This window comes from Apium graveolens, chromosome 9, assembly GCF_009905375.1.
Source record: "Apium graveolens cultivar Ventura chromosome 9, ASM990537v1, whole genome shotgun sequence".
Taxonomy (NCBI): domain Eukaryota; kingdom Viridiplantae; phylum Streptophyta; class Magnoliopsida; order Apiales; family Apiaceae; genus Apium; species Apium graveolens.
The window spans coordinates 264070802-264094118 of NC_133655.1; the positions used below are offsets into that span (position 1 = coordinate 264070802).

Consider the following 23317-nt stretch of genomic DNA (forward strand, 5'->3'; position numbering starts at 1 on the left):
TAAATAAGGATTTACCTGGGCTTAAGCCCAGGATGATTTTAAAGAAAAAAATTATTGCTTATGTATATTATGTGTTTTCTTAGTCCGACTATGTGTGAAGCTCAGTAAGTTATCCAATCTATCCAAACCAAGTAATATCTGATTACTAATTCACGGCCACTGCTATTTATCATATATAAATCCTCTCCAAAATAAATAAAAATCAGTACTAAGAGTGAGCACTGAAGCTAAAGTCCTAATTCTGTGTGTGAAACTTGGCTAGTGATACGTTGAGCCCACCCGCTTTTGAATTCCTAGTTTCGTCCCTGCCATATCACGTAATCTCTAACAAGAACAAATTAAACCTTTCCAATGAATTCTATCATACATAAACTAAAATGCTTTACTTGTAAACATCTTACATCATCAATTCCAGACAAATGCACATAGATATCATTCATGTAGACATACTAAACAGTGAAATACAACATGAATACTCAGATAAAAAAACATCCTTCTAATCCATTTTCGCAATTTTTCAATAACAAGATACAATGTGACAATTCACTAAAATGCAGTGTAAATCACATAAAGTTTCTAACTTGATTCCACAAAAGAATCCAATTTCATCTTCCTCACTAGCCCATTTTGCCTCACAAACCTGGAATTCAACCCACTCCCACATTCTGGACATTCATCGAAATTCCCCACCGGGAAAACCGCAGAAGCAAACCCAACAGAAAGCTCAATATCATCATCATTTCTATCAACCTCAACAATATTAAGCCACAAAAACAGTATCTTAACACTAATCCCACTTAAATTGGTGAGCTTATTTTTCGCAATGTGACCGCTTATCGTAGACTTATATTTAAGCTGATATGATCCTTCGGCTGAGAAACTACAAGTACCATTTAAGTAAAGACTGAATTTACCGGTGGATTGATCAAGATCGTACCCTTTTACGCCTACTGGGAGAAGACCTGCCGGAAAATTGTAGGATTCGAGGAGGGAGTATGCGTCGGAGAAGTCTCCGGCGAGAGACGGCGGAGGGAGAGAGAGGAGAGATATGGATAGGAGAGAGATAGTGAGGATTGTGATCGGAGACATTGAGTTCTGGTTTGTGATTCTGGTTCGGAGATGTGTTTTATTTTAGGAAAATCATATGTAAAATTTTTGAGTAGTTTAATTACTTTTTAATTTTTTTTCAGTATTAATGAATAAAATATAGACTTGAATTCGGTTTATTCTTAATTATTATAATTAAGATCAGATTCGAGATGATCGGAGCAATTTGATCATATTAAATAGATTTCAAAAAGGTTCCAAGATATATTGTTATTCACGTAATTTTACCTATCTGAGAACCATTTTGAAAATTCAAATATTTGTTCAAATAAAACTCTCGTAGAAATAAATGGTGTATTTCTATTTTATTGGGGGGAACAATATTTTTATATCATTGACATTTAAGATTTGAAGTTTTCTGCAAGCTACTCGGTGTGTGTCATGGATTAAATGAAATCTGAGATCGACTTTAGTACACGTCCTTTAACATGCACGTCTTTGACATTTCTTCGATGTGATTTTGGGTACATATACTTGTAATTATTTTAATTGAAATGTAAGAGCATCTCAACCACATAGAACCCTTAGTTAAAAATCATTAATACATACTATAAATAAAAAAATATAGAGATTACGTAAAAAAAATTCATCTCCAATGGTACATTTCCCTTATTTATAAATATAGTCAATCTCTTGATGTTGGCTATATTTGTTGAACCACTGCAGACTTGTAAGAAATCTGAAAAAAAAAAATTAATCACTTATTACCATATTGAAGTAAAGTATTCTATTTATAACAACATAAAATTTTAATAACATACTATTTTTAAAATATAGCTAACCAATATAGTCAATACCATCGAAGCACAATACCTTACAGGTTAAACAAATTTTACATATTATCATACAGACCCAATTTAGCCAACTAATTATAACTAACATTATTGGAGATGCTCTAATGAATAGGTTCAGTTTCTTAATAAATCCTCTATCTCTCCTATTCAATTGTATACGGTTTTTTTCAATATTCGACACACACTTTTAAATGAATATAAAATATATCTCCAAAATTTATTTTTGATTTTCTCTTTTTTTAATTAAAATACTAACATCAAATTTTTATTCAGAAAAAAAAATTTAAAAATTATTTACGGAAATATACTTTAGAGTAGTATTAAAATGTTCGTTGAGTTTCCGTCCACCAATATATACAATCTAGGGGGCAAAGAGAGTAGCTACTATATTTCTTCTTTTTTTTTCTTTTTTTTTTTTGCCACGGAAATAAAATTTTATTAATCTTTCAAGTCCTCATACAAAATAAGTAGGAAATCCGGATGAATATTATCCATCCTCCAACTACGATCAGCTAATGAACAAGTGTGTCTAGCTACGTAATGAGCTACTTTGTTCGCTGACCGCTTAATAAACTTCAACGTCACTTGTTGATCTCTGAAACTCGATAATAATTGCTTGCACTCCTCTACAATGCCACCAAGGTATGAGAGTTTGATTGCATTGCTTCTGACTGCTTGTACGACAACCAAACAATCAGTTTCAACTTCGACCTTCGTCCATTTGTTCTTCTTCACTCAACTAAGAGCTTCCTTGACACCTATCGCTTCTGCTAACTCAGGCTGAATAACTCCTTTTCTACCCACAGATTTAGCCTCTATCATCTCACCACTGTGGGAGCGAGCAACCATTGAAAAACTGAAGTGGTCTGAGCTACTGAAAATTGCAGCATATGTGTTTACTTTAACCGTTCCTTCCGTTGGTAACCTCCAGTGATCAGCTCCGTCCTCTCGAGTTATGAGACCAAGAAAACTGTCAAATGTTTTATCCTGAGCACTTTGCCATTGGTAAAGTAATGATTTTGCAGATTCCACAACTTCTATAACACTCATTCCCCTTTGATTCCACACCAGCTCGTTCCTGCTCTTCCATACTGACCATAAGACCATTACAATATTATTGATCTCCTTAATCTGCTTCGTGTTGAAAATTTCAGCGAGCCATGACAAGAAGCACTGCTGCACTTGGTGTCTGTTACAATTTGTCACATAACCCAGACAATCTCTTGCAAATTGACAAGAGATCAGACGGTGAAAAATGGACTCCGACGCATTGTTGCAGACGGGACAATTATCAGTAATATCCACATGTTTAGTTCTTAACTATACCTTTGTTGGTAGACATCCAGTTGCAGCGCGCCATACCAGATTCTTCACCTTGGCTGGAACCTTCAGATTCCATAACTTCCGCCAGAAACCAGAGTTATCAGCAGTATTGCTATTAGCATTCTTCTCCCTTTGCAGCATCCCATATGCACTCTTCACTGAATAATGGCCTAACTTCTCTTCTTTCCAGTACCAAGAGTCCTCCATATTACTTCGAAGCGGAATAGCAGATATTAAGTTAGCGTCCCGTTCCTCAAAAATGTCTGCTATTAACTCCTTATCCCAAACTCTTTCCCCTGTAACCATTAACGACTGAACCTTGTTATTAACTAGAGCTTCATGCCTCGTACGAACAAAAGGGTCATCAACACATGGTAACCACGGATCGTTCAGAATATCGATCTCCCTTCCTGAACCAACTCGACGGACAGCACCTCTTTTCAATAGAGTCTGGGCCTCTATGATACTATGCCAGATGTAACTCGGATTACTTCCTAACTTGGCCATTAAAAACGAACTGCTAGGATAATAACGAGCTTGAAAAACTTTGCTTACCAGGCTAGTAGGATGTTGAATGAGTCTCCACCCCTGCTTTCCCAATAGGGCTACATTGAAATCCCTCAAACTACGAAAACCGAGACCGCCATCAGCCTTTCTTCTACACATTTGTTCCCAAGACATCCAGTGAATACCCTTCTCCTTGTTTGAATCGTTCTTCCACCAATACCTACACATTATTCTTTCTAAATCTTTGCAAACCTCCAAAGGTAGAAGGAAGACATTCATTGCATAATTAGGAAGAGATTGTGCAACTGTTTTTAACAAGATTTCTTTTCCTCCTTTAGAAATGATTTTCTTGTCCCAGCCCTTGACACGATCTTGAAGCATGTCCTTTATATACCCCAAAATAGCCGATTTATTCCGCCCCAATGCGTTTGGCAGTCCCAAATACTTGCTACCTGCCTCAGCCTCTTGGAAACGAAGCTTATCACAGAGAGCTTGTTTAGTTGTTGTCTCTGTATTAAGTCTATAAAATACAGAAGACTTATCAATATTTATTTGCTGGCCCGAAGCTTTCTCAAAGATACTCAACATATTCATAACATGGTCTGCTTCCAACTTACTTGCCTGACAATATATATGGCTATCGTCGGCAAAAAACATGTGAGACAATGTAGGTGCACCTCTTGCAACACGTATGCCCTTAATAAACTTCCTTCTTTCATAATCTTTAATTAGAGCTGTAAAACCCTCCATGCAAATTAAAAAAAGATATGATGAAAGCGGATCGCCTTGGCGAATACCCCTCTCCGGAAGTATAGTTCCAAATTCCCTGCCAGCATGACATATCTGGTAATGAGCTGAAGTAGCACAAGACATGAAAAGAGTTACCAGATTATTACTAAACCCAATTCTTGTGAACATTGCTTTCAAAAAGCCCCATTCAACTCGGTCGTACGCCTTACTCATGTCTAAATTCAAAACCATCCAGCCTTTCTTTCCTTTAGTCTTCCTTTTCAGAAAGTGCATGACTTCATAGGACAACATGATATTATCGGTAATTAAACGACCGGGAATAAACGCACTTTGCGTTTCAGAGATTATCCCGTTAATAACACGTTTAAGCCTATTTGCCAACACCTTAGAGATGACTTTATATGCCACATTGCACAAGGAAATCGGACGTAAATCAGTCATATAAACTGGACATTTCTTTTTTGGAATCAACACTATGTTTGTGTCCGTAAGGTGGTTATCGAAAGAGGCAGTGTCAAAGAAACGCTTCACCAAAGATATAAGATCATTGCCCACTGTATTCCAATATTTTTGGTAAAAACCGGGACTCATACCATCCGGTCCCGGAGATTTTTTCGGATGCATTGAAAATAACGCTCGTTTAACCTCCTCTTCCTCAATTGGCGTTAAGAGCTCCAGATTTTGCTCTTCTGTAATCCGTCGGTCCACACACTCAATCACAGGCTCCCATTCCGATTCTGCTGATTTAAAAAGAGTTGAGAAGTAAACGATCATCAGCTCCTGCAAACCTGAGTTCCAACTAACAGATTGACCATTGTTGTCCAGGAGAGAATGGATGGTGTTAGTTTTCCTTCTAATTTTTATCGCCGCGTGAAAAAATCTGCTGTTACTATCCCCTTCTTTGAGCCACAACTGTTTACTTCGTTGCTTCCAGAAAACTTCCTGTTGTGTATATGTTTCATGCAGTTGTTTGGCTGCTTCTTTATACTGCTCTATAGATGTTGCATCACGTCGACCCTTCAGATTTTTGAGAATGTGCTTACTCCGTTTTATTCTACTCTTGAAGCTGCCAGTAATCTCCTGGCCCCATATCTGTAATGACTCAGCACACTTAGCAATTTTTTGCTGCAGCGAAAGACCTGCGTACATCCTCCACGTTTCTTCTACTATTTGCTGACACATTGGCTCTCGAAGCCACGCGTTTTCAAACCTAAACCTCTTTGAAAGAACCACATTGGAAGTAATCACTGGCTCAATCAAAATAGGGTTATGGTCAGAGGTCGTTAATTCCAAGTTTGTGAGCTGAACATTTTTAAAAATATTCAAAAAACTGTGTGAAACCAGGGCTCTGTCCAATTTGACTTCGATCCAAGCGTTCGTGCCATAGCTTTTCTCAAAAGTAAACTGATATCCTTTTAATTCCAAATCGATTAGCTCACAGTCTTCAATAGCCTGTATAAACCCCTGAAGTAACCAGTTAGGATATTGTCGACCACCCCTCTTATCTTCATGAGTAATGGTGTTGTTCATGTCACCAATTATACACCAGGGAAGCTGCGAGTTCTGGTGAAGATAACGAATCAAATCCCACGTATTTCTTCTTCTGGCTCTATTAGGCTCTCCATACAGACCAGTAAGGCGAAATTTATCCCACCCATGCACAGAGACTTCAACGTCGATGTAGTGTTTACTGAAGGACCTTAGATTAACCTCATCTTTATTCCTCCAAAGCAAATCTAAACCACCACTATGACCTTCACTTTCTACTGTAACAACGCCTTCAAAACCTAAAATATCCCTCACCCTTTCCACTCTACCTTTCTTATAGAGAATTTCACTTAAGAAAATTATGTTGGGCTTCTTTTGGAGAGTTAACTCCGTTAGGAATTGAACGGCCCACGGGGTCCCAAGCCCGCGGCAATTCCAGCTAATACAACTCATAATGCTAGGCGAACCTCCCCCTGGAAACTCGCCTCCTTTCCGTTTTTTTAACTGAAATCCTGATCCATGGTCATCATTTCTTCAGTATCAGAGCCCATTCCTATTTCTGTATCCAGGCCCATAATTTTATTATCTCCCAGCCCATCATCAGTCCTTCTCTTTTTTGTCTCTATCACATTAATATCAGTATTTTTATTATTGTTATCCCTTCCTTCGAGTGAGCTGGATAAATTTAAAACGCCCTGATTCGCGCCCTTAGCAGTACTTGCATTTTTTCCGCTCCTATCTTTACTCCCTTACCATTATCTCCGGGATTTTCTGTTGCAAACTTGCCTCCGTGATTTGCTCATGTTTCCTGATTTTCAAATTTTGCATCCATCTGTGCTCCACCGTCACGCAACCACCTTGCTCCGATCTGTTTTACTGGCTTCCTAAACGGTGCACGCATCCAGGCACCGTAGGGTTTCACAATCTCATTTGTTGGAGTATCGAATAAACGTGAGCAGGACCTATCTGAGTGGCCAAGTATTCCGCATATGAAACAGAAAGTGGGTGCATTTTCATACTTGAAACTGATCCATACCTATTCTTCTCCAGATTTCCTCAGTTTCATCTTTCGTTTTAATGGGCTTGATAAATTCATCGTAACACGAACTCGAAAATATTCTTTCCACCCTACTTCAAAGTTACGTGGGCATGACTCAACGAAAACCCCTATATAATTCCCCACCTCTTTGATGACTCTTTCAGACATGAAACCTGCACGGAGATCATGTATTTGCACCCATAGATCCAGAGTATCAAGATTAACACATCTTGGTATCTCTCCTTCTTTCATCCTTGCTATAATCAGAGTTTTCCTGTTGAACGACCATGGATTTCCGTCCAAAACTCTCTTTATGTCTACCTCATGATAAAATTGGAACAGGTACAGGTTCACGTCCACCTCCTTTATGTAAACCCCTCTTCCTGGCTTCCAAATAGCTGCTAATGTCTGTTGCATGGCCTGAAAATCCATTACGCCTTCACTTAGAAAACGTCCGACGAGACATAACTTCGCATTAAAATCGCCAAGGTTTTCACCTTGTCCCGCTTCCTCAAAACCCTCCAGAGCTAATCCACCTTCTTCCTCTTCATCCAAGGTTATGTGTTGCATTGCTTCGACTATATGGCTTGTTGATGCCATATTGATGTTGATGATACTACACTTGTAAAAATACCAAAATACTATGACAAAATGACTTTGCAGAGAGCAAAACGAATTACCATATCACAGAGACAAGCCTATTCCATCTCTCTGGTGTTTAATTGTAGCAAGAAAAAGTGCATTGTATCGCAGAAAAATATATTTTATTGAAATTGTTATGGCTCGGTGTTTATCTAATTTATTGGTATCTTTTCGTTTTTTATTACAAAAAAATTAAGTGTCAACCTTGTCACATAAATAAATGTTTTTTTATGTTAGTAAGTGGCACACAAATCCCAAAATCAAAAATAATTAAGTTAAAATTAATCGAGGTCAAATTATACCAGCAAGATTTTCATAAATAATATGGTCCAACTCCAATGTAACAATTTGAAATATCAAAAGTAAAAAAAATTAAGTAAAAAAGTTTAGGCCAAACTATACCAGCAAGATGCATAATATCTTGATAAGTGATAGTACGACGGAATTCTAACAAAATAATTTAAATTATATGAATTTTCGTACTTTGATTTATCCCCTAATTTGCTAATTATTTGATGCCTTATTACCCTCTATATATATGGAAGAGATCAATATTTCAACTATGATTAGTATTAGATATCCCAAATATTTTTCATAAAAAATTTACCAAATGACATGGCTGACACATGCCTGATTTTAATTTGTGGGCGCATATAAATGTACGCGGGGTCTCATATTATTATTAGGAAAGTTGCCAAAAATTAAGATGACATATCAGATTTGGGGAATTTTTTGATGTAAAAATTTGGCATTTTTAACATTTTCCTTTTGATTAATAATGTCTGATATTAATGAATTACATGAACACATTTACCTCGTAAGATTTTAATTTTCGTAGTGCATATATACCGGCATGATTGTTCATCCGAATAAAAATATCGGTATTTCTAATGTGTGCCCAATACCACACAATAAATACTAAATTTTATGAGTTTGGTACATTTTTATCGGTGGAGTTGTTATAAATGCAAGGGGTCCATCAATATTTATAATTAGAGAACCAATCAAAATGCACCAAACTCATGTGAACCAAACTCATGGGAGTTAGTGCTTATTGGGTGTATTTAGGTACACAAAAAATTGTAAAAATATTGCATTCTCGTCTTTCGTGTAAGGTAGGGCTGTACAAATAAACCGCTCAACCGCTCGCAACCGAACCGCATTTGCGGATAATCGCGAAACGCGAGTTGGTTGTGGATTTAAATTTTAAAAATCGCTCATTCGCGGTTTGGATGCGGTTTTAAATTCTTGAAAATCGCAAAATCGCAACCGCAACCGCAACTCGCAATATATATTTATAATAAAATATTTTTCCAAAAGTGTAGTTGATATCATATAAAATTAATAAGTATACACATTTATCAACTAATCTTAGGTTAATGTTAAGACTTCATTCATCAAATTCACAATCATTATAAGATATATAACCAAACAAATGAAAAATATAATCAACATGTAATTTTTTTTATCATTTTCTTTTTTTTTTTCTCTCGCCTCCACATTTTTGTATGTTTTTAATATCCTTACTCTACACGGAGCATTAGTTTATATTTTATTTTTGAATGTAATTTATCACGTAACTTAAATTCCAATTTATTAACATTCCAAATTTACTTTTTTGCAAATTATTAATTATTTTAAAATAAGTGGTTAAACCGCAAACTGATCTGCAATAACCGCAAATTCGCAACCGCAAATGACGCGGTTAACCGCAACCGCATTTGCGGTTGCGGATGACAATTTTTTAAAACCGCTTTTCACGGTTTGGTTCGACTTTTACCCCAAAATTGATCCGATCCGAACCGCGTACACCCCTAATATATGCGGTTGCGGATGACAATTTTTTAAAACCGCTTTTCACGGTTTGGTTCGACTTTTACCCTAAAATTGATCCGATCCGAACCGCGTACACCCCTAATATAAGGTCAATACTCCCAATTTTTACAGCATTCTCATTTGAGCTCAGCACGGAAAGTTGAGTAAGAGCCAAAATTTATTAAGAATACGTAATGCATTTTTCCAAGTTCATTTTGATAGTGACCATCCCTATTACGATAATAGTGTTAAGAGCAAACCATTTATAACGTGAAAACTGCGGTTAAACTTCTATTAAATAATTATCGATAAAATAATAATTTTCTCTGATCTCAATATAATGGATACAGTATATTTTATTACCGATAAAATAATAAACTTGCTAAAATAATATTTTTTATTAATCTTATTACTTTAAAAAAATTTAAATGTATTATTTTTTATTGATCCCGATCCTATTACTTTTTATTGCATGTGTAAAGTTCTCTCACCATTTAATAAATCATCATCCAAAATCCTCCCTGTTCCGTTAAATCTATCAAGTGAAAAGCCATTGATATCAAAAGAGAAACATTTAAGCGTATTTTTATTTTTTAGAAAAAATGTTTGCGTGTGTATTTGATATGATGTATTAGAAAACCATTTTTTAATTTTTATACTTCTTTCTGGTAAGAGTACCTTTATTCCTACACTGCTATATTAATATTACTTGCCCGCAAGGGTTGACTCAACTGTTTAAAAGAGAGGAAAACTATTCTCTTGGTCACAGGTTCGAATCTCACGGAAGGAGAATTTATGATTATGCCTCCTGAGTCAAAGTTTGTCGCTTAAATGCGGTTTACCTTGGTTCACGTGGTTTGCAGGCTATTGCGTGAGCCCGTAGGGTTTACCCAGTGCGCACCCGAAGGGTAGCGGCTGCGGGTTATCTACGATAAAAAAATTTCTGATTCATAACCAAAATTTTAAAAGATTCGCGATCGGGATACATTATCCTAAAAATTGTTAATTTTATATTTTATGAGACCAGTGAGTAATGCGAGCAATTTCGTACATGACATGATAACACGACACGAAAATAAAGAGTTTGGTTTGATATTTTTAGTACATGAACGGTGTTTGATTTACACATTGATACACGACACGAAATCAAAGTACACGAAATAAATAAATATTTAAAAAAATTATCAACATTATATGAATACATATATTTTATAATAATATTTTACATATAATATTTACATAAAATAGATACAAATTTAAATTTCATGCTTTTGAGTATTTATGACCTATTAATTCAAGATTATCTAGTAAAAATTTAATATTTAAATATATATTTTATTTATCTTTATTTCTTTATTAATTTTAAATTACGTAAAACACATCACGAACTGAAGGTACACTAAACACGAATCGAATCCTTTCTTTTATCAAATCTCAGGGACATGGTCTTCACTGTTCGGATTCGGATTTGGGCCAGCCATTCATAATATAAAATACGAAAATACACAAAACAGACGAATTGACGGCTCTACTAGCGAGGCACTTCAGCCTTGTTCATCCCCTTGACTAGTTGAAGTAGACTATGCTAGAATGGAACAGATAAAACTTTGATTCGACTAAATTCGTAATACAAGTTGAATTGCAAAATGTTAAAAAAAAAAACTGATCGGAAAAATACTCAGCCTCCCCCAAAATCAAGAAGAGCAAAAAAACCGATTCAAATACCAGTCCCCACTCTTCTCAACTCCACCATTACAATCAAATCCACACCCACACTGCGGACTCTCCACAAAATTATCAATATAAAACCCAGCCGACAACACCCCAACAGAGAACTCCAAGTCATCGCCGTCACGGCTCACTTCACCGATATTAAGCCACAAGATGAGTATCTTTACGCTTATGCCACTCAGATTCTTCAGCTTCCTGTTGGAGATTGTGCCTGATATAGTTGACTTGTATCTCAGCCTGTAGTCCTGGACATAAAACTCGCATGACTTGTCTAAGTACACTTTGAACTTGCCTGTGCTTCGGTCGAGCTCGTAGTTTGTTATGCCCACCGGGAGCATCCCGACCGGGAAGTCGTATTCTTGGAGGACTTCGTAGACTGTCGGGGGTTCGTTTCCGGAGATAGATGAGAAAAAAGATAGTGAGATGATGAGGAAGCTGAGGAGTTTGAGAGAAGAACACATGGTGTTTGATAGATGTACTGTGAGAAATGAATTTTTGGGAGAAAATGTTAGCTTCAACTATGTGTACTCTTACTTCTATTTTTTTTTCTTCAACTATTTATGTACTCCTATTTCTATTTATTTTTTTAGTAAAGTAAAAACAACAAAAAATGCTCGGTATATTCTATTGGGTAAAAAACGAAAACCCCCCCGGAAGCTTAAAAACTTTCATCAGTAACAAAATTTACGATACTACTTCCTTTGTGTATTTCAATAAGTAGTTTGACTTTTATGTTCACATTTTTATAAATTTATTTGAATATATGGTTAAAATAATAAATTTTAATATTTTATTTTATAAAATAAAAATTTATAACTAAAATTTTAATTTACAAAAAAAAAAATTACTGTTACAATTATACAGTCAAAATTTTTTAAAATGTATTCTAAGAACAATTGAATTATTGTTGTCATCCATGTCCATGTGTAAAAATGAAGCACAGGTTGGTCAGTGATGACTCATAAAAAACTGCCAATAATAATAGAAGTTTGAGTCCCATAAATGTTGTTAATAAATTATTATACTCAAATTTAGCAATACATTAAAGTAAAGACAATAAACCGCATCTCTAGAAATGGAATAAGCTGGAAGCATGTGGCCAGAGCTACCCATCCGAAACTGCTGGTTATGTGTTCGCGTTGTGCCAGAGCTTGAGAGTTAAAATGGGGTTTAAGACCCCGAAATGGCTCGTTACTGGACCAAAACCAATTGTTTAAAGCCAATTGCAATCGGACTAGCTCAGTAGGATAACAAAGAGAACCTTTAAATGTTAAATTGGCCACCTAACGTTCTTGTCAATGTTATCTATCTACTAGTCTCTTCTCCTGTGTTAATATAACATAACAGATAACATATATGCAGTCTCTGCTACTGCTCCAACATTAACCTTCTTTAACAACACTATAATGCTACAGAACCCAACAAATTATAACATCACAGCAACTTAGCAAGTCTCAGGTACAGTCGCAATTGTCACTATACAGTCTATACTTGTAGCTAAATACATAACCAGATTTCTGATGAATGATGGCACAAATAGAAGCCACATTATCAGCTGTTCTGATCATCACTTTAAGTCAGAAAACAAGCCGAGGATATAAGGTTCTAAGCATAGATAAAAATCAGAGAAACTATAGATGATCCAACCAGTTCAGAAGTAGCTCTCTAATAAAACATTTCAAAATATACAACATGGCTTCATTCACCAGTCACCACAACTCTTATGTTGTATTGAGATGAATGAATTGGAGGGAATGAAACATAAGTTGTATTTTAATGACTTGATGTTCAAAACTTCCATTCCTAACAACCTAAACTAGACCTCAAACCCCCAAATTTGAGAAAGAATGACCCATTCCTCGTCAAACCAATTTTCTTCACAATTCTTAAAATTACAAATTTGCACTCCCTCTCTTTTTTTCTCCAACCTCCATTGTTTCCCTTTAAGTTAATCATTCCATTCCAGTCTCCTTAAGAAAACATAACATGAGAGGGCAACAAGAAAAGAGTGGCAAATGACTGGGCTATAATTTTGTACAACTTCTTAAGGGCTTTGAAGGCTATTTGAATAAACTAGAGTCTAAGTGGACAGCACTATATATTTATTGCAAGTTTGTCAGCAAGAGTCACTCTTGATGCAGGATCACCGCGAATCTTCAGCAGTGCCTCGTATTCATGTAAACTCAAGATATTCATATTAGCAACTTCGCATGCTGAGAGTCTTGAGACCTATAATTCATTACTCGTGTAGTAAAAAACCAGGATTATGTTTATGGTACTAGACAGGATGGCATAACACTCATATTTACTAAAGAATGGGTTTGTCAGGTCACTATAAGTACACAAAAAAGAAAAACAGGGGCGGTGGAAGTTCTCCCTGTCCTTGTGATAGTTTTTCTCTCTGTTCGTGTGACAGTTTTATGTTTCAATCAGTCTTCTATCATGCCTGTTAATTTCTTCTATCATTCTACAATCATTCCTATTATATTTATATTAATATCAATATCAACAATCCTTTCTAATCATATACATACTATTAAAATAACTTTGTTTTTGTTTATCCGAGTACAATGGCTAGATCTGATAAGGCTCTAGAAGAAATGTATGCAAATCTGGTGATTGCTGACAAAGAAGATGAAGAAATTATTGTTTCAAATGAGGATGTGGTGGCACCAAAGAAGACATATATGTTAGTGGGGAGATTGCTTACAGAAAGGAATATCAATTACAATGCAATGCAAAATGTAATGGCGGGTTTATGGAGACCGAAGGAGGGCATGAAGATATATGATATGGGTGATTTGAGATACTCCTTTGTATTCTTTCATCCACTGGATATTCAAAAAGTTATTGAAGGAGGACCGTGGTCATTTGAGCAAGCCATGCTAGTCTATCATCAGGTTCAAGAGGGTGAGGATCCAATTGCAGTTCCATTGCAGCATGTGGAAATATGGGTGCAGATCTATGATATACCAAGAGGATTCCTGTCTGAGAATATACTTAAAAGTGTAGGATCATCCATAGGTACGTATATCAAATCGGACCAGAACACATTCGTAGGGGGGTGGAAACCGTATGTTCGTATCAGGGTGTTATTAGATATCAATAAGCCATTAAAACGGAGGTTGAAGATAAAGAGGGAAGGAGATAGTTGGAGTTGGTTGAACTTTAAGTATGAAAGACTGGGAACCTTCTGTTTTGTCTGTGGGATTATAGGACATTCCGAGAAGGATTGTAATGTAGTCTATGCTCATCCGGAAAAAATGGTGGAGAAAGCATATGGTGCATGGCTGCATGCACCAAATAAAAATGCTAAGATTAACACAGGGGCGAGATGGATTAGAAATACGGGAGATAAGGATAGTGCCTGGGAAAAGCAGCAAAATAAAACAACAATAACCGTGCACAGTGGTGGGAAGGTGGTGGAGGGATTCATGGAAATTGATGGGTCGATACGTCAAACAACGACAGATACGGAGGGAATCAGGGTTCAATCCCGGGAAAATAGGAAAGTATCGGCGAGTGGAGAGATTGCAGCAATCAAAGCACAACAAAAATGAGTACGGATATGGCAGTTACCGAAATGGAGGCAGAAAATATAGTTATGGAAAATAAAAGAAAACGCGTAGATGAAGATTTAGTTGGAGACAATCATGGGCTAATTATGGGAGAAGATATAAGTCATGGGCCAATTATGGGAGAAGATGTAAGTCAAACCTCATCAGTTGGGCCAAAAAACTTGCAAATGGCGGGTTCTGGAGTCCAGGCCCGCCAAGAATCATGAGTCTATTAGCTTGGAACTGTCGTGGGTTGGCCAACCAACGGACAATTCGATTTCTGCATGAAATCAATAACCAGTTGAGGCCAATATAATATTCTTGAGTGAGACTTTGATTAAAGCAAATAAAGTAGAAAAGGTTAGGAAAAAACTAGTGTTTAAAAAGTGTTTTGCAGTTGATTCACAGGGTCATAGTGGGGGTCTTGCATTATTCTGGAAAACTGAAGATGGTGTAAATATTTTGGATAGTTGTAGCAATTTCATCGACTTCGAATGCATGCATGAAAACATGAAAAAATGGAGGTATACAGGTTTCTATGGGTTCCTAGAGCGACAAAGACGTTTACAATCGTGGAATTTGATGAGAGATCTAGCCAATACATCTAATTTACCCTGGTGTATTATTGGCGACTTCAATGATATGAGCTCTCAGGAAGGAAAACGGGGAGGACAGTATCAACCGAGAGCATTGTTAACAGGGTTTTCGGAAACAATCTTAGAATGTGGCTTAAAAGATTTGGGGTTTAAAGGAGATATGTTCACATGGGAGAGGGCACGGGGAACAGAAAGATGGATTCAGGAACGACTGGATCGAGGTCTAGCTACAAAAGAATGGTGTGAGATGTTTCCAGCGGCTGAGGTGCAAGTTCTTGAGGTGTCAACATCTGATCATATGCCCTTGTTCTTACAGTTGAATCTACAGGTATACATCCAAAAAGGAAACATGTTTCGTTTTGAGAATGTGTGGATTAAAGAGAGTGAGTGTCGGAGTATAGTGGAGTCAAGTTGGAATGCAGGAAACAGTAATGATATCTTAACAAAGATGGTAAATTGTTGTGCCAAGCTGGAGGAGTGGGGAGGAAGTTTGGTGAAGGATATGAAGCTGAAATTGGCAAGATATAGAGAAGATATGAGAAGATTTCGAAGCAGAAGGGATGCAGCTGGGGTTAGACAATATACCGAGGCCCGTTGATGTTATTTGAAACTGCTAGAGAAGAAGGAAATCTTTTGGCGGCAAAGGGCTAAGCAATTCTGGCTACGTGATGGTGATAAAAACACCAAATTCTTTCACAAATATGCAACGGCGAGAAAGGAACATAATAAAATCAAAAGGCTGAAGGATGAACATGGGGACTGGAAGGACACAGAGGAGGATATTCAAGGGCTTATTACAGAGTATTTTGACAGTATTTTCAGTACATCGGGAATGGAGGAAGTTTTGACAGCTGGATTGGATTTAAACACTTAACAGAAGAACAAAAGCAAACCATTGTAATGCAAATAACTGAGGAAGAGGTAAAAAGGGCTGCATTTTTTATGCATCCTGACAAGGCTCCTGGTATGGATGGTTTGAATCCGTCATTTTTTCAAGCATATTGGGATATAGTGGGTATCGATGTATGGCGGTTCTGTCAGAATTTCTTTGAAACATGTGAGTTTTCTGAAAATTTGAATGCAACGTTGGTATGTCTGATCCCTAAGGTGAAGCATCCAAAGAAGGTTGGAGATTTACGACCAATTTCCCTTTGTAATGTGATAATGCGTATACTATCCAAGGTGATGGAAAATAGGGTGAAACCAATGCTTCAGACAATTATCTCGGAATAACAGAGTGCATTCATTGAAAATAGGCTATTGACAGACAATGCAATAGTGGCGTTTGAGGTTAATCACTATATTCATCGAAAAACACAAGGGGCAGTAGGGATGGCTGGCTTGAAAGTTGATGTGTCTAAAACACATGACAGATTAGAATGGAATTTCATTGTATATATGCATAAAAAATTTGGTTTTCCTAGTCTGTGGATAGATCAAATTATGAAATGCATAAAAACAGTGACTTACAGCTTCCTACAAGATGGCAAAGTGTTTGGAAAAATTATTCCAACGCGTGGTGTGCGACAGGGTGATCCTATTTCACCATATCTGTATATAATGTGTGCTGAGGGATTGACTGGTCTTATGAGAAGGTACGAAACAGACGGACTCATTCATGGTTGCAAGATAGCTCGAGGAGCACCCTCAGTATCATATCTGCTTTTTGCAGATGATTGCTACTTCTTTTTCCAAGCAAGGCAGAGTGAAGCACGGATGATGAAGGCTATCCTGGAAAAATACCAACATATTTCTGGACAAATAATTAATACAAATAAGTCAAGTATTAGTTTTAGTCCGAATACAAAGATAGAAGACAGGAATGAGGTATGCTTTATTCTCCAAGTCCAGGAAACAGAAGCTCCAGGCAAGTATCTTGGGATGCCTATGAGGTTGGGACGAAGCAAAATGGAGACATTTGGATTTCTGATAGATAAGGTACAACAAAAAATACAAGGCTGGGTGCATAAGGATATATCCAAATAAGGTAAACAAACGTTGTTATCATCAGCAACACAAGTTTTACCTACATTTTGGATGAACCCTTTCCTTATCCCAATTGGTATATGTGAAGAAATAGAGAGAAAAATGAATGGCTTTATGTGGGGACGGGGAGCAGAGGGTAAAGGAATTAAATGGTTGTCCTGGTCGAAACTGTGCATGCCTAAGGGGTGTGGAGGTTTAGGGGTTAAGGAGTTGAGGAAATTTTATCTGACGATGTTGGCTAAGCAATGCTGGCGGTTGCTAAATCAATCAAATGGACTTGTTTTTGCGATAATAACGGCCATATATTATCCTAATACATCCATCTTTCATGCACAACTGGGGCAAAATCCAAGCTTTATTTGGAGGAGTTTAATGGAGTCTTTCGAGGTTATTAAAGTAGGAGCTCGAAAAAAGATTGGAACAGGTGAAGCAACGAGGGTCTGGCATGTACCTTGGTTGCCGGATGAAGAAAATGGGTATGTAACAACTAATATGCAGGAACAATTAAGGGATATAAATGTTCGAGGCCTGATGGATGGAACAGGAAGGATGTGGGATTATGACGTGATTGATGATCTCTTTAATACTAGGGATGCTGCACTAATCAAACGTATACCCATTCCAATGACTGACAAGCATGATAGCTGATTTTGGTTGTTAGATGACACATGTGAGTTTACTGTGAAGAGTGCATATAGGTGGTTACAAGGGGAGTTAGATACTACGTATAAGAGTTTTTGGCATAAACTATGGTCACTACAACTCCCAGGTAAGGTAACTCACTTTATTTGGAGAATATGCAAGGGATGCTTACCAACTGCGAATGCATTAATGATTAAAAGAGTGATGCAAAGTAATCGATGTCCATGGCGTTGGAGTGCAGCAGAGACGGATAATCATGTTTTATTCAACTGTGATTTTGCTCGTACAGTGTGGAATATGGCTGGTCTGCAACAGGTGGTACAGACAGAAATGCACAATACATCATTCGAAGTATTCCTGCGAGTCTTTGAAGTATGTACTAGAGAAAAGTGTGTGCAGATTGGAATGTTAGCTTGGGCTATATGGAACAGAAGAAATAAGTGGGTCTGGGAGCATATAAATGGATCAACTTATGGAGTAAAAGCTATGGCTACAAGTTACTTAACAGAATGGAAAAGTGCTCAGGTAAAGCGTGTAGGAGTAGGTGATCAGTTCTGGAGGAAACCTATGGCAGGATGGATTAAAATCAACACAAATGCAACAGTGTTCCCTGATGGCAGTGTAGGAGTGAGATGTGTATTGAGAGATGAGCAGAGCTTCTTTCTGGGGGCGAGGAACAATAAAATTGTAGGAGCATGGTCACCAAGGGAAGCCGAGACACTTGGAATGAAGGAAGCATTATCATAGTTAATAAGCAGAAGAACTCAGTGTTGCATTGTCGAAACAGATTCACAGGTATTGGTGGATGCATGTAATGGAAAGCCAGGTGCAACTATGTTCGGTACAATAGTGGGTGATTGTATTCAACTTTTAAAGCACATAAATCCGGTGCTTCTTAGGTTTATTTATCGTTCTGCGAATAGGATAGCTCATGTTTTAGCTACTTATTCTATGTCAGAAGAGAGGGAGTGGATTGATATCCCCGGATTTTATTTCTCATGTACTCAAAAGTGATTTGGTTTAAGGAATGAAAACACGAATTATTAAAAAAAAAAAGTACACAAAAAAGGGTAGCTTGAAAGTTCATCAGCTCCCAGCAACCTAATATGCAGAGCTCAAATTCACAAGGCAAGGACTTCATTTTCATGCCCCTGGACCATATCCAACAAGGCAAGAATTTTACTTTAATGCCCTGAGAACATCTACAACCCACAACACCAAAATTGTGTAGTTTTTACACCATTTTGGTGTAAATATCACACTATATTCAATCTCAATTCCAATCCATTTACACCAAATCCTCCACTAATTTTTTGTTTTTGGTGCTAAAAGTAATACGTTTCAAGTCTTTGCTGATTTTTGGCACGATACGAAAGGAAGAAGTTCGTTTCAAAGTTTAAGTGTAGGGGTATAATTTGAAAATTTGTTTTACACTAAATTTGATACACCAGTATTCATGTTTTGCAAGTTTTACACTATTATAATGTGGCAGTGGAGTGGGTTTCACATCAATATAATGTAAATACTATTATAGCTTAATTGTGTTGGCTCGGTGATGTCCCAAGGCCTTGCATATTTATTATGTCTATCCAAACAGAATCAAACTGGGTAGGTCTGTTTGGTTTACATATACGTCAGATTCATAACAATTAACAACTATTAAAGGCCTTAAAGGACAGGAAAGTAAAGTCCTTGCGCAAAAAATAATCCATCTCCTCCTAAAACACAAATTCAGTAATAATATCTAATGACAGCATAGCAGAATTTATGACTCGGACTACAAAAAAAGATAAATGTTACCTGTAACTCGCGACACTCATCTGGCAGAACCAGCCCAACAGACATATAGTTTAACAAGCCATAACCTAAAGCATATACGATATTGCTTACAAATCCTACATATAGGGCTAAGCGGGGAATGAAATGGCACCTGCGCTGTGAGTGGGTATTAGTAACAGCATGATTTAGGCGCTACTCATCATCAGGAAGTTTAATATCACATTCCGATTTGCACCGCGAAGTAAAAACCAATAAACGAAATATACATTACACAAGTTGAAAGAATTGGATTTAACTAATACTGTAAAATTGTGAAATAAATACACACAAAATGAATTTGCATCTCTAATGATACAATCGAACAGCAAGAACTTGCAACAAACATGAAGAAAAGATTGGAAAGCAATTAAATTACCCCAAATCAGTTGATGAAAATATATGAAGGAAAAGACACCGGGTACTTCAGAAGGCATGTAGTTTCCATATAAAATCAGTTAACATCCTTGAGTCTCTTTATTAATGACTCAAGAGACTTTTTCTTAGGATTTTGCTTGTAATTCCTTGATCCAAATGTTCCAAACATCCTCTCTGAAGGATCTCTTAACTTCTCAGAAATGGTCACTACCTTCCTGTAGTCCAAAGCATTATAACTCCTCTCTCTGATAACCGGATTCAAGAAGTTCTCTGGGTGGTTGCTCAAAAGCAAGTTAACCATCTGCCTTGCCCCAGCAAGTGCATTCTTTAACTGGGTCGTGTCTGCTTCAGGCAGAAGAGAAGCTTGATTCTCTGCAAATGTCTCCAGTGATTTTATATCTATATCTAAACCCATAATGGCATTTAAAGTAAACCTTTTTACAGTTTCCCCGTATAAAGCCCCGATAATAAGCTCCGATATGTGAGAAAGGACATCTTGCAAAACTCTTTTGAGAACCTTACTGGGTAATATCTGCTGTGCGGTGGAAAGCAGAGTTTCAAGAAAAATGCTGACCTCGTTCACATATTCATTCTCAAGCTGTGGAGGTTCATCAGCTAACCAATTTACATTTTCAATCAACGTCATAAATCCATCTACCTTCTTCTTAAGCAACCCTGCGAGCATCTCTTCGGAGGCATCACGGGCTTTATTCAATGGAAACTGCCTCCTACTTCTTTCAGCCATTCTCAACGGAATTCCTGAAAGCTGAGCTGCATGTCTAAAAAAGAAATCACAAGCACGCTCCAAGACAGACATATTGGCTGCTACTATCATCGCTTGGTTGACACCATGTATAGATGTACTGATCAGCTTTAGAAGAGCACCATCCAAGACATCACTCAAAAGCCGATCCAAGTACTTCTTCACAACATCGTAGAAATCAAGCTGGCCACCATAAGACATGAAACTCACAGAATCCTCAATAAATGACCGTACAATTCGACAACAATCGGGAACCATCGAAGAGAATGGGGCAACATATGGAAATGCTGGCATAATATCTGATGTTTGTATTTGAAACGATAGCACATTCATCGAATACTCATATTCTTTCCTCATATACATATTCTCAAATCTATCAGCCTGGAGAACTTCAGAAATTTGTTTACGACAATCAGACAACAATAACTCATGATACTTATCCCTATGTTTACTCAACACATCAAGTAACTGAGCAACAGGATAACCATATCCACGTAAAGTAACACCTAATAAACTCACATAATCCTTAATAAGCAACAAATGATTCGCAGTTTGCATCCTAGAAAATTGATCTTCTAATACGGAACACATTTTACTAACAGCAGTATCCCATAAACTCTCTACTTCCATTTTCGATATCAATTGTCCACCGGTTCTCAAAACACGATCTTCCACAATAAAAAAGCCAGCAATTTGTGCAAAAAAAGTTTGATGAGATTCCAAAAAAGGTGTCATCGAAGATACCTGAAAATCCGAAGTAAGCTGAAGCTTCCGGTTCTCAAAGTAATACTGCTTGAACCGATCTTCAAGTCCTAATGTCTGGTGAATATGATAAGCTCTATACAACGGAGTCAAATCAAATTCCTCCCCAATTTCCGCAAATCCTTCATCATCTTCCTCCTCCAACGCATAAATAACATCTCGTGAACTCAATCGACTCTGCTCCTCAGCTTGCCTTTGCTTCATCCGCATCTCCTCTTCTCGTTGTCTTGAAGCAGAAGCTTGTCCGATCGCCATCTGACCTAAATTCCTACTAACTAATCGAATATCAACTAACCAATCCCCGAACTCCTTATTAATTAACCGTTCAATATGCGATCGGATCGCAGGAATTTTCATCTCCAGCATTCGCCTAATTGTCGAAGAAGGCGTTTCACTAAAATACTCGGACTCAATCATCTCCAAACACTTCAACGCCATATAAAAGTTCTGTTCTTTAATATGCACATTCGCTCGCGAGCAAAGCTCCATGAGCTCAACACAAATTTTCGACGAATTAATCGCTAAATTAATATTCTGACACTTATTCTTCGCTTCAATAAACGAATCGAGCGAAGTCAAAAGCGGACCAGCAACACTCTGAAGCTGTGAATTGGAGTTCGAAAGCGACGATTTAAGCGAATCGACATCGGAGAGAAGCGATCGGAGATCATCAACGGCCAAGATGAAGTCTTGATAATGAGCTTTACAAACATCTTCAATCTCAGCCTCTTTAGATCGAGAGAAGTGACGGAGATGATGAACTAGGGTTTCAGGCTTACCGGAAGCGAAAGCTTTGCGAATAAAGGGACCTAAGTCTTCGCCGTTAGCGACGGCGGCGGAGAGGAGGATCTGGTCGAGCTTGTCGCCGGATTCTCCGTTCTCTGTCGTCGCCGGAGCGACTTTACGGCGAGATTTTGCTGTTTGCATTGGTTAGTAACGGTAGATTGACGGTGCCGTTAGAGACGGAGGAGATATAGGAGGGAGAGAAATAATGTGAAGAGATAGAATTGTTGGGCGTGAAGACAGTTTAATGTGGGGGCCGTGTTTAGTGTAATGACAATAATCACCCTGAATGACGTTGTTGACTATTTTTTTTTTTTTTGAAAGATCAAATTTATTTATTTTATTTATCTTTAAATAAAAACTGTTAAGAATCAGTAATAACGAATGTATATAATAAAAAAAGTATATACAGGTAATATTAGGTTATGGAGTCACTTGGAGTCATTGTATTCCATATATGTTATACAAGTAAAATATAATTTAAATTATTTGAAAACGTATTATTTTTCGATTGATATTCTACAAATATCACAATTTTATTAAATTTTTTACAGATTACATATATTTTACAAGTATAACATTACTTTTAAATATTTGAGATTTGCATGATTTTATTAAAATAATAATATTTATGAAACATATTTTGCAAAATAATATGTAGAATATACATGGATTCCCAGTATTCCAATTAAAAGATTAACTATATAGATATTTATTTTATATATAAGTATACGATTTTAAAAAAAGTTTATAAAAATATATGAGATAATTGATTACTCCTAACAAACTAGGCTGCAACAATTCATAGAATAACAAAATCATATCATGCGAAAAATATA

At 36.9% G+C, this 23317-nt stretch overlaps 5 protein-coding genes across 5 annotated transcripts; 1 reads left to right on the forward strand and 4 right to left on the reverse strand.

The window, feature by feature from the left end:
• Positions 1-397: 397 nt before the first annotated feature.
• On the reverse strand, positions 398-1168 carry LOC141684335 (uncharacterized protein At5g01610-like). The gene has a single exon (XM_074489253.1). It carries the CDS (start codon positions 1087-1089, stop codon positions 577-579), a length of 513 nt encoding a protein of 170 aa, XP_074345354.1. The 5' UTR covers positions 1090-1168; the 3' UTR covers positions 398-576.
• Positions 1169-7005: 5837 nt separating this feature from the next.
• Positions 7006-7608, reverse strand: LOC141686264 (uncharacterized). The gene has a single exon (XM_074491309.1). The coding sequence runs from the start codon at positions 7606-7608 to the stop codon at positions 7006-7008; it is 603 nt and encodes a 200-aa protein (XP_074347410.1).
• A 3551-nt stretch (positions 7609-11159) lies between these two features.
• Positions 11160-11657, reverse strand: LOC141686265 (uncharacterized protein At5g01610-like). Its single transcript, XM_074491310.1, has one exon. It carries the CDS (start codon positions 11655-11657, stop codon positions 11160-11162), a length of 498 nt encoding a protein of 165 aa, XP_074347411.1.
• Positions 11658-18166: 6509 nt separating this feature from the next.
• Positions 18167-18724, forward strand: LOC141686266 (uncharacterized). Its single transcript, XM_074491311.1, has one exon. The coding sequence runs from the start codon at positions 18167-18169 to the stop codon at positions 18722-18724; it is 558 nt and encodes a 185-aa protein (XP_074347412.1).
• A 1308-nt stretch (positions 18725-20032) lies between these two features.
• LOC141683519 (exocyst complex component SEC15B) lies at positions 20033-22711 on the reverse strand. The gene has a single exon (XM_074488255.1). It carries the CDS (start codon positions 22620-22622, stop codon positions 20247-20249), a length of 2376 nt encoding a protein of 791 aa, XP_074344356.1. The 5' UTR covers positions 22623-22711; the 3' UTR covers positions 20033-20246.
• Between the last annotated feature and the right edge of the window lie 606 nt (positions 22712-23317).